This window comes from Piliocolobus tephrosceles, chromosome 4 (assembly GCF_002776525.5).
Source record: "Piliocolobus tephrosceles isolate RC106 chromosome 4, ASM277652v3, whole genome shotgun sequence".
Taxonomy (NCBI): domain Eukaryota; kingdom Metazoa; phylum Chordata; class Mammalia; order Primates; family Cercopithecidae; genus Piliocolobus; species Piliocolobus tephrosceles.
In genome coordinates, this window is record NC_045437.1 from 157,227,824 (window position 1) to 157,238,675 (window position 10,852).

Genomic DNA, 10,852 nt, shown 5'->3' on the forward strand with positions numbered 1-10,852 from the left:
AAGACTTCACAAACCACCTCTGAATGTGTAGCTCAGTCATTCATGTCCCCAACACAACTTACACAGCCCCAGCTGGCATCTGTGTCAGCTGCACTCTCCTGCTCAGAGAATGGCTCTGTGGTAGCACAGCTTGAGAGAAGCAGCTGGCTCCTCCTCCTGGCAGCACTGTGGTTGGAGCAGGCTTGGCCTCAGAACCTGCTCATCCCAACAAAGCACTCAGAGCTGTGCCTTCCATCACAGGTGTTAGCCTACAATACCCATTCGTTAGCACAAAATCCCTCTAGTTAAACTAATAACTGAAAACACTTTGCTTAAGAGTAACAAAGGAAAGATATGCTTAAAGCTTGCTCAAGTTACATTAAACAAAGCATACTTTATAATCCAGTCCTTGTAAAAAGAAGACATAAGTCATGGCCATGGTCAGGTAAATGTGTCTGCAGAGACTGTCCCATGTTAGGAGTTGCAGGCAGGGTAGTTTGGGACTGGAAGCACCGCATATATGTTTGGGATAAGCCTGGGAAGTTGGAAGGACCTGGCCAGCTCTGGCAGGTAAAGCAGCAAGAACTGGTCAGAACTAGCCCCAACCCTTCAGCCCTGAGCCAGGCCTGCCTCTTGGTCTCGTATTCCAGTGCTCTCAGGGGCCAATGCCAACCCTTGCTGGAGAAGGAAGGAAAAACAAGCTGCCATTTGAACATTCATTCATACTCCCTGGCTTCAGGCCCAGAGGAGAAAAAGGGAAGGCAGGGTCATAGTCTATCAGACCACCCTGATCTCTACTGACCCCAGCCTGCCTTTCCCCTCCTCACTTTATTTTTTTTCCAAGGGCTTAGTTGGGAACTTTTTCTCAGTTGCTCTTCCAGAGCCACCTTCCCTTTTTACAGGATTAATAACAAGCCAAAGAACTCATGGTAGTCCAAGCAAGGAGTTTTCACATTATGCTCTGAAGGCCCCAGGGTGGAGGCAGAGCGGCTGGTTGGCAGGTGACATATAGTTGTCTGTGCAGGATGATGACTGAAAACTTCTCAGTTGCTGTGTTACAAGTTCCTTGCAGCAGCTGTACTGCATATCACCAACCTGTATTAGAATAGAGTGGCCATCTTCAAGCAGAACCATCATACATTCTAAGAAATTGGCAATTGAGTGCCAAAATGTTAGCATGAAGCAAGTTCAGGAAGGTCCAACCACCCAACTAAGGACCACTAATCCTGCCATCTCAGGGACATCCATTTCCAACCTCAGTAAAGTTGTCATTAGTTTAACCATGCATTCCATCCTAACCTATCTGTTCTGAGGGATTCTGACACCTCCCCCTCCTCCTTGTGCCCCGAGAATGCTTGCCTCATGGTACCCCTGTACCTGGTACCACACGCTCGTACAAAGGAGAGGTGAAGGAGTTTAACATTTATGCTCCCCAGTATTAAGCTCAGGGTTGCTTCCTCCTAAGCCAGACATCCCCCTGACCCCCCAGTCCTCTTGGCTACAAGGGCTCCCATTGAGATAAAGATTCTAGCACTCTCAGAGACCACTCCCATTGGTCCAGTGAAGAGAACACATGTCCCATCTCTAGTGCATACAGCATGGCCAAGTGTGGAAAGCCTAGCCTTTGGGCAGACTCTTTCCAGGGTTATGGCCAGAACATTTTCCAGAGGCCACAAGGGGAAAGGGTACCCCTTTGGGGTCAGAGTGCATCAGCTAAAGGGGCAAAACACAGAGCCTGGTCTGGGGCAAAGTTGATGTCTACCTGTGCTTTCTTTAGCAGATCAGATATAGGAGCACACCAACCGGGCATGAGCCTCTCCAGCTCTAAGGTGATGATGACCAAGGCCAGTGTGGAGCCCTTGAACTGCAGCAGCTGGTGGCCCGCCATACAGTGCTGCAGCTGCCTGGTCAGGGATGCGACGTGGAGGGAAGGATTCCTCTGAGGCAGCAGCTCCAACACATGGGGCCAGCTCAGGACCACCAGGGCATGGAACTGGAGATCATGGTTTTTAATGTTAGAACAGAAAACCCCATACTTTTCATATATCAATGACCAGAAGTGCAAACAATTTGAATTTCCATCAGGGAACATCAAATGTTGCCCAACCCTTTTCATTCCTATCCATGGCTCCGTAAGGGGCTTGAGGCTTAATGCCCACTCTGTGGCCAAGCTGAGCTTCCACCCCAGAGACAAAAAAAAAAAAAAAAAAAAAAAAAAAAGAAGAGTCTACTTTGTGACATCATCGTTATCAGTGGAAAGTACCTAGATGACAATGTTTCCATTCTGAAAAATGGAAACATACTATTCAAGACCAAGGTAGCAGAAAAGTTACTTGTATCTGCTTATCATAAGAAACTCTGCAACTTGGCAACAGTGGCCAGTTTTCATAATGAAACAGCCCTTAGTAATTTAATCTTCATGCTTCATAACAAACCAAAACCCCATGAGATTTCCACGTTGCATAATTTTGCCTTACTAACAGAATCATATCCTTAAGGATGACCATCATTCCCCCAACTAAAACAAATACAAACTAATGTATGATATTTTTTTAAGTGCCAGATCAATATGGTCTAAAGCCTCAATAAGGATTGTGTGTAGTTGACTAAAGACAGCTAAGTGAATGTGTGTAAAGTGTAGCAAAAGCAGACAGATATTTATGTACAGTATTCATAGAATGGAAAGTTAAATATTTTTGCAGTGTGTATTTAAAAGAGAAACCATAATAGTGCCGTCTAAAAATCTTTGTAAAGTTAATTTAATGTCCTTTAGAAGTGGGAGTCTGGTGGAACTGTGTTGGATTTAAGATACCTTTTCACTCTCCCGTATGTCATGAGCCTTGTGGGTCACCTCACTGTGGTGCATGTGCAAGGGCGTGTACACGCCTGTGCTTTGCCGTCCTATGTTGTAAACAGCTGTTCCAAAGGCACAAACGAGTTGAGGGTAGACTCTGTAAACACCTCCTTACTCACTATAGTCAAGAAGTCCAGCGGCGTCCCAATATAGAGGTCCCAGTGCAGTCTGTCCAGAATAGCCAGCTCCATCCTTAGCAGCTCATTCGGGGAATAGTCAGAGCCATAGTGCTTTATGAAGTCTTTTACTTGTGGAATAAACTGTAAAAAGAAAATAAAGAGGCCAAAGCCCTACATCATGTCATAGTAGCTTTTGTTTTCTTATCCATGGGGACTGGGCATTCATGACCTTAGTGGAGGTGTCTTCCTGTGGCCTGCCACAGAAAATGCTTCTGAAAGAAATACCAAACCAGATCTTGGCTATCTGTCAAATCCTCAGCTGGTTCTGTAGTGAACATTACATGGTCCCCCTCTGAAACCAGGTCTTGATCCCCCAACTACATACTAGCTCATACCCAACAGTGCTTTGGAGGCTGGGGCTGTGCCATCTCCCCTGTTCAGCTGCAAGAACTCACCCAAAGCTTTCCAGGAGCCATGGGTTCTGCCTATCCCTATTCCTGATCCCTACCATGGGTACTGGGCATACAGAAAAAACTATGCTTTTGAGCTTCCTAGTCTGTACAGATAGACACATTGATAAAACCTCCTATGGGTTTTTCAGCATCACAACTGCAGACTTCCTTCAACCTTGATGGAAGGTGGTTCAGTTCTGGCAAATCTATGGCTTTTCCCACAGAAGGACTAATGAGACTTGTCTATGAGTAAACATTCAAGTACCAAGTATATTAAAGGTTTGATCCTATGTTTTTAGATAGACAGAAGTATTACTATAACATCCAGAAAAAGGGTCACTTGATTTTTAGTTGGACAAAAGCAACGTGGGCATTAATTCTATTCTAATAAACAGGAGTTTAAAACATTTTTATTGAAGGTTTGGAATTGGACACACAACTTCTTCCCTGCCTCATCAGACCCAGAGATCAGCTAAGGGTGACCCCTGTGGCAATGGCAGTGATTTCACCATCCCCAAAATGGGAAAAGTTGGAGGGAGGTAGGAAAGTTTGGAAAGGGTATTAGGAGATGATCTCCTCCTGAACAGATGGCACAGTGCAGTTCAGCCATTCAGGCATGCCTGAAGCACTCATGGGCCCTTGTACTTTACCCCCAGCACGTGGCCCTCCTGTCCCTCTCAGGGGTCCCAGAGTTCCCAAAGACCAGCTTCATTGACACAGCCAAGTCCTCAAGTCTCAGGCAGCTTTCTTAGACATAATTGCTTGGGGTGGATGTGAGGTCACATGGTTTGGGAGGCCTTTTTCCTTGCTCAACACCAGATGCCCATGTTTAGAGAGAGGTAGCATCTGGCATCAACCAGTGAGGCCATATGTATCTGTCAAGAGTTCAGGTCTCTAGGTTTGGTGGGCCAGGACAGTTCAGCTGTTCTACTTGTTCATTTGTGGGGGTCTCAAAGTCTGACAAGCCGATGGAAGGGACAGCAGAGATGCTGGCAAGTTGGTGACTTTTCCAAAACATCCACCATACATGAAGGGCACAGACCTATCATGAAACTGGAGTCCTCCAATATTACACCCCTATACCTGAAGTGCAGCCCAGTGTGGACTTCCAAGGATGCATACCTCCTGTTCTTCATTAACTTTTGCAGCAAGCCTCAAGGAAGTAATTGTGGCGCAATGTAGGTATTTCTCTTTTACCTGCGGTATGGAACAAACACATTTGAGCAGAATATGAATGCCAGAAACAAACGGAAAAGCATCTGTGTTTGTTTTTTTTAATATACTTTTTTGAGATGGAGTCTCACTCTGTTGCTCAGACTGGAGTGCAGTGGCATGATCTTGACTCACTGCAACCTCCACCTCCTGATTTTCAGCGATTCTCCTGCCACAGCCTCCTGAGTAGCTAGGACTACAGGCACGGGCCACCACGCCTGGCTAATTTTTGTATTTTTAGTAGAGATAGGGTTTCACCATATTGGCCAGGCTGGTCTCGAACTCCTGACTTCAGGTGATCCCCCACCCCCACCCCTTTGACCTCCCAAAGTGCTGGGATTACCGGCATGAGCCATTGCGCCCAGCCGTTTGTTTTAATAAGCTTTTTTCCATTTTTAAAAGGCTCCATTTCTCCACAAGACAGAATGTTAGTGCCATTTTTAGATCTGACCAATGAGGATGCTCCTGATTTCAGAACTGCAGATGACTGGGCAGTATTCCTTCATTTCGGGACTGACTGGAGGTGAAATACAGCAGCTTCTCAGGGAACCCAGTCTCATCCTAGCCTCAAGCTGCCCTCGACAGGTCGAGACAAGCACATCCTACCTCATTCCACAGGAAGCCCTTTCCCAGCTACTTCCTCTCACGCTCCCCAAGCCCCGACCCTGATGACCACAGGACCCTGAGACAGCCAGTGTGGGATGTGGAGAGGTTCCAAAACCAGCTCTACCACTGGAAGCAAGTTAGTTTACACACCTTGGTTTAAGCATCTGGAACCCCTCACCTCTCAAGCAGGAATGGGGAGCAAAGGTTAGTTTCTTCTTTCACCATCTGCCACCGTCCCTCAGAGGCCTCCCTACCTTCACTGAAATCAGGAGGCGGCTGAAGATGGTGAGGGCCAGGTTAAAAGTGGACTGAGAGAAGTAAAAGATGTTCTGAAGCCTCAGGAGCCACAGCACGACTCCCTCGAAGGCATTGCAGATTTCATCCCGCTAGGAAGAAGAGCAGGTGGGGCGAGGAAGGTCGTTAGCGGCCACTCCTGGTCCCCCAGCAGCAGGAGCCTCCTGCTTAAGGTGCCAGCGGGCAGTGAGAAGTCCCTTGCCCTGCAGGCCCGCTGGGAGTAAGCGCCCCGCTGGCGCAGCGGCTCACCCATCACCCCCACCCCGCGGGCTCGCTTTTCCTTGATTCAAACAGGCCCTCTTCCGAAGTCCCTGCTATCAAGACGCCCTCTTAGAGAGAAGCTGGTGGGTCTAGCCTCGTGCCTCTCTTGAGGGGCCACACCTGGGGAAGCGCCCGGCCTCCAGGTGCAGAACACCGGAGCGCTGGTGCAGGTGGAGGCCACATCCGCCTGCCGTGTGCGCGCAAGGAGGGCCACACAGCAGGGACGGGTACCTGGGGTTTGCCGCCCCGCCACAGGCGCGCCTCGCGGTCCTGGGCCAGCTGCAAGTGGCAGAGCAGCCGGCGCTCGTCAAGGACGCCTTCCAGGTTGCGCGGCTTGAGGGACTGTGGAGCGGGCCGCGGAGCTTGCTCTGGGACGGCGGCGGGGACCGGGTCTGCGGTTCTCCCGGCCGGCGCCGTATTGCGCTGGGGCCACAGGGGGACTGTCGCGGACGCCGCGTGGAGGGAAGCCGCTCCGGGCTGGCTGGTCCCAGGGCGCCTGCTCCGGGTGCTCGGAGGCAGAGGGGCCTCCGGAGACGGCGGGAGAGGAACGCCCAGGGCTGCTTCCTCCAGGCCGGCGCCTGGACGCCCGCCTGGGCTCTGGACTGCTCTGACCTCTGAGCTAGACGGCTGCGGCGGGAACCGAGCGCCCGAGGCCATGTCGTGAGCGGGATCCTAAGTCTGAGTCGCTGCTTAACCCGGCATTTTATAACCCAGCGCCCCGAACACTGCAGCCTGGGGCGCCGCCGGGGGAGGTAGGGAGGCGGGCTCGACGGGCCCCACCCACAACGCTCCCGGTGGAGCTACCCCTCGCGCACCGGGCCGTGCTTCCTGGGCACTCGCCCCGCAGGTGCGCGGCGCGCACCCAGGACGCGGCAGGACAGGGCGCGCACAGGCGGGCGGTGGACCCCCACCCTTCCCTCCATCCCCGCTGCTGCCTACCGCACGCCTCTTCCACCCTGCCGGCAGTGCTCCCTGCGCGGGTGGGGCGGCTGGAGACTGCGCTAGCCTTAGGCCGGGACTCCCGGCCGCAGACCTTGGGTCTTACCTCATATTACACAGTTGGGGACGTAAGACCAGGCAAAGGAACAGCGAGAGCGCCCTCCTCAGACAGGCTTGAAATGGAATTCCAGACGCGCTGTGTGACCTCATGCATGTGTCGTGACCTCTCAGAGCCTTGGCTACCTCTTCTCCAAAAAAAAAAAAAAAAAAAAAAAGTGATACTACTTCCCTCACAAGGTGATTCATTCATTCATATATATATATAAAATATTTGTTTATGTATCTATACATACATATATAGCTATAAACGTATAATAAGGAAAATCATACAAATCATATATATGTATATATATACACACATAAATTTTAGGGGTGGGTCTTGCTATGTTGCCCAGGCTGGAGTGCCGTGGCTATTCTCAGGTGTGATCACAGCACACTACAACCTCAAACTCCTGGGCTCAAGCTACCCTCAACTTCAGCCTCCCAAGTAGCTGAGACAGGTGCACACCCCCATGCCTGGGTCCTAAGTTATATTTTGTTTAAAAAATTCATTACATTAAATGCATATTAAAAATATATGGGAATACCAGCAGGACAAGAAAGAGAGGAACAGAAGAAATATGTGGAACAATAACGACTGAGAATGAATATTCCCAAATTAATGCCAAACACCAAACCACAATCTAGGAAGCTCTGAGAACATTAAGCAAGATAAATGCCAAGAACTACACCTAGACATTCCTATTTAAACTGTAGAAAATCAAAAGAAACTATCAACAGAGTCAGCAGACAACCTGCAGAATGGGAGAAAAGCGTTAGCAAATTATGCATTTGACAAAGGTCATAATATCCAGAATCTGTAAGGAACTTAATTAAACAAGCAAAAAACAACCCCATCAAAAAACAGGCAAAAAGACATGAACAGACTTCTCAAAGGAAGATATACAAGCGGTCAACAAACATGAAAAAATGCTCCACATCACTAATCATCAGAGTAATGCATCTCACACCAATCAGAATGGCTACTATTAAAAAGTCAAAAAACAACAGATGCTGGTGAGGCTACAGAGAACAAAAGGGAATGCTCGTACACTGCTGGTGGTAATGCAAATTAATTCAGTCACTGTGGAAAGCAGTTTGGAGATTTCTCAAGCAACTTAAGACAGTACTATTCAACCCAGCAGTCCCTTTACTGGGTATATACCCAAAAGGAAAATAAATTGTTCTACCATAAAGACATATATTTGCATGTTCATCACAGTACTTGTCACAGTAGCAAAGACATGGAGTCAACCTAGGTGCCCTTCAGTGGTGGACTGGATAAAGAAAATGTGGTACATATACAACATGGAATACTATGTAGCCATCAAAAAGAATGAAATCATGTCCTTTGCAGCAAACATGGATGTAGTTGGAAGCTATTATCCCAAGCAAATTAACACAGGAACAGAAAATCATATACTACATGTTCTCACTTATAAATGAGCATTGAGTACACATGAATGTAAAGATGGCAATAGTAGACACTGGGGGCTACCAGAGCGGGGGGGGAGGGGGGGGACAAGGGTTGAATAACTATGGAGTACTGTGCTCAGTACCTGGGTGACAGGATCATTCATACCTCAAATCTCAGTATCACGCGATATGCCAGAATCTAAAATAAAATTTGAAAAAAACCTGCAGAAAATCAAGATTAAAAAAAAATCTCAAAAGAAGCTGGCCTGTAATCTCAGCACTTTGGGAGGCTGAGGTGGGAGGATCACTTGAGGTCAGGAGTTCAAGACCAGCCTGGCCAACATGGTGAAACCCCGTCTCTACTAAAAGTACAAAATTAGCCAGGTGTGGCGTAGTCACAGCTATTCAGGAGGCTGAGGCACAAGAATCACTTGAATCCAAGAGGTGGAGGTTGCAGTAAACTGAGATCATGCCACTGCACTCCAGCCTGGGTGACAGAGGGAGACTCCATCTCAAAAAAAAGGAAAGAAAAAAAGGAAGGAAGGAAAGAAAGAAAGAAAGAGCGAGCAAAGCTGGGAGCAGGAGCAGGGTAGGGTGAGGTGGGAATAAGATAAGGTGGGATAAAGATAAGAATCACGTTGGACTTGTCTTCGGAAATCAAGCAAGAAGAGTGGAGTGAAATATTTAAAGTTTTGAGAGAAAACCCCACCAGCCTAGAATTCTGTATTCAACAAAATTATCCTTCAGAAGTGAAAGAGAAATACTTTCACAAACAAAACTGAAGGAATTTCTCACCAGTAGACCTGCTTTGCAAGAAATGTTAAAAGAAATTTTTCAGAGAGAAGGAAAATGATGTAGGTCATAAATTTCGAGCTACATGAAGAACGAACGTTAAGGAATAAGTGAAAGTAAAGTAAAACTTTTGTTTTTCTTATTCCTAATTGATCTAATAATCATTTATTCAAAATCATAATAATGTATTTGATGATTATAGGTTATGGATAAGTTAAATGAATGACAACAATGATACCAGGCATGGGAGGGAAGAATTAGGAATACTTTGTTGTAAGGTACCTGTGCTGCCTGGAAAGCAGTGTAATGTTACTTGAAAGTGGACTTGAATTAGTTATAAATGTATATTGCAAACTGTAGGACAACCAGCAACAAAAGTTTTTAAAAAAGTATGATTTGTATGCACTAAGAAAGGAGAGAAAACTGAATCATATAAAATGCTAATAACACCAAATGGTGGCTTGAATCCACAGGAAACAAGGAAGAGAACAAGAAATAGTCAATAAAAAGATTAATATTACAAACTCTATAAATACAAACTTGGCTCTGTTTTCTTCTCTCGGCTACTTTAGAATATTTAAAATACTTAAAATTTTATAACAAAGTTATAACAAAGTATTGTTTGGTTTATAACATATGTAAGTATAATCTCTATAACAATAGCACAAAAAGAGGAGGAGGGAACAGAGGTATATGGGAGTTACATTTTTTTTCTTTTCCTTTTTTTTTTTTTTTTTGAGACGGAGTTTCACTCTTGTTGCTCAGGCTGGAGTGCAATGGCGCGATCTCAGCTCACCGCAACCTCCGCCTCCCAGGTTCAGGCGATTCTCCTGCCTCAGTCTCCCTAGTAGCTGGGATTACAGGCATGTGCCACCACGCCCAGCTAATTTTTGTATTTTTTAATAGAGACGGGGTTTCTTCTTGTTGGTCAGGCTGGTCTCGAACTCCCGACCTCAGGTGATCCGCCCACCTTGGCCTCCTAAAGTGCTGGGATTACAGGCGTGAGCCACTGGGCCCGGCCAGGAGTTACATTTATATATGTCACTGGAATTCAATTATTATAAATCAGAAGTATAGATTTTGATAAGATCTATATCGGAAGCCCTAGAGCTTTTTTTTTTTTTTTTGAGATGGAGTCTTGCTGTGTCACCCAGGCTGGAGTGCAGTCACTGCAACCTCTGCCTCCTGGGTTCAAGCAATTCTCCTGTCTCAGCCTCCCAAGTAGCTGGGACTACAGGTGCCCATCACCATGCCCAGCTAATTTTTGTATTTTTGGTAGGGACGGGGTTTCACCATATTGGCCAAGCGAGTCTCAGACTCCTGACCTTGTGATATGCCTGCCTTGGCCTCCCAAAGTGTTGAGATTACAGGTGTGATCCACCGTGCCCAGCCTTTTTTGTTTGTTTGAGACAAAGTCTTGCTCTGTTGCCCAGGCTGGAGTTCTATGGCGCGATCTTGGATCACTGCAACCTCTGCCTCCTGGGTTCAAGCGATTCTCTTGCTGCAGCCTCCTGAGTAGCTGGGATTACAGGTGTACGCCACTGTGTTCAGCTAATTTTTCCATTATTCATAGAAACGGGGTTTTCCCATGTTGGTCAGGCTGGTCTCGAACTCCTGACCTCAAGTGATTCGCCTGCTTCAGCCTCCCAAAGTGCTGGGATTACAGGCATGAGCCACTGGGCCCACCAAGGAAATAACTTTAAAAAATAGTAAACCAATAATTAAAGAAATTCAAATGTTAAACTATAAAAGATTCACGTAATGAAAAACCAGTGAAAGAGGAACAGAAGAACAGAAAGACAATACGACATATTAAAAAACAAAAAGCA

The 10,852-nt window shown here is 46.8% G+C and overlaps 2 protein-coding genes across 4 annotated transcripts in view; one reads left to right on the top strand and one right to left on the bottom strand.

Annotated features, from left to right (window-relative positions):
• SEPTIN8 (septin 8) overlaps nucleotides 1–3,133 on the top strand; it is a 27,022-nt gene extending 23,889 nt beyond the window's left edge. For 2 of the 3 annotated variants that reach the window (XM_023196323.2, XM_023196330.2), the window contains exon 10: nucleotides 1,757–3,133. In XM_023196323.2, the coding sequence (XP_023052091.1) occupies nucleotides 1,757–1,922 (166 nt within the window). In that variant the 3' untranslated portion in view covers nucleotides 1,923–3,133. The remainder of the gene's footprint in view (nucleotides 1–1,756) is intronic. The other variant, XM_023196328.2, reaches the window with a different exon arrangement.
• CCNI2 (cyclin I family member 2) lies at nucleotides 2,298–6,434 on the bottom strand. Its single transcript, XM_023197985.2, has 3 exons — nucleotides 6,009–6,434; nucleotides 4,527–4,601; nucleotides 2,298–3,093 (listed from the first exon to the last, which is right to left on the bottom strand). Exons 1-3 carry the CDS (start codon nucleotides 6,432–6,434, stop codon nucleotides 2,881–2,883), a joined length of 714 nt encoding a protein of 237 aa, XP_023053753.1. The 3' UTR covers nucleotides 2,298–2,880.
• Nucleotides 6,435–10,852: the final 4,418 nt, after the last annotated feature.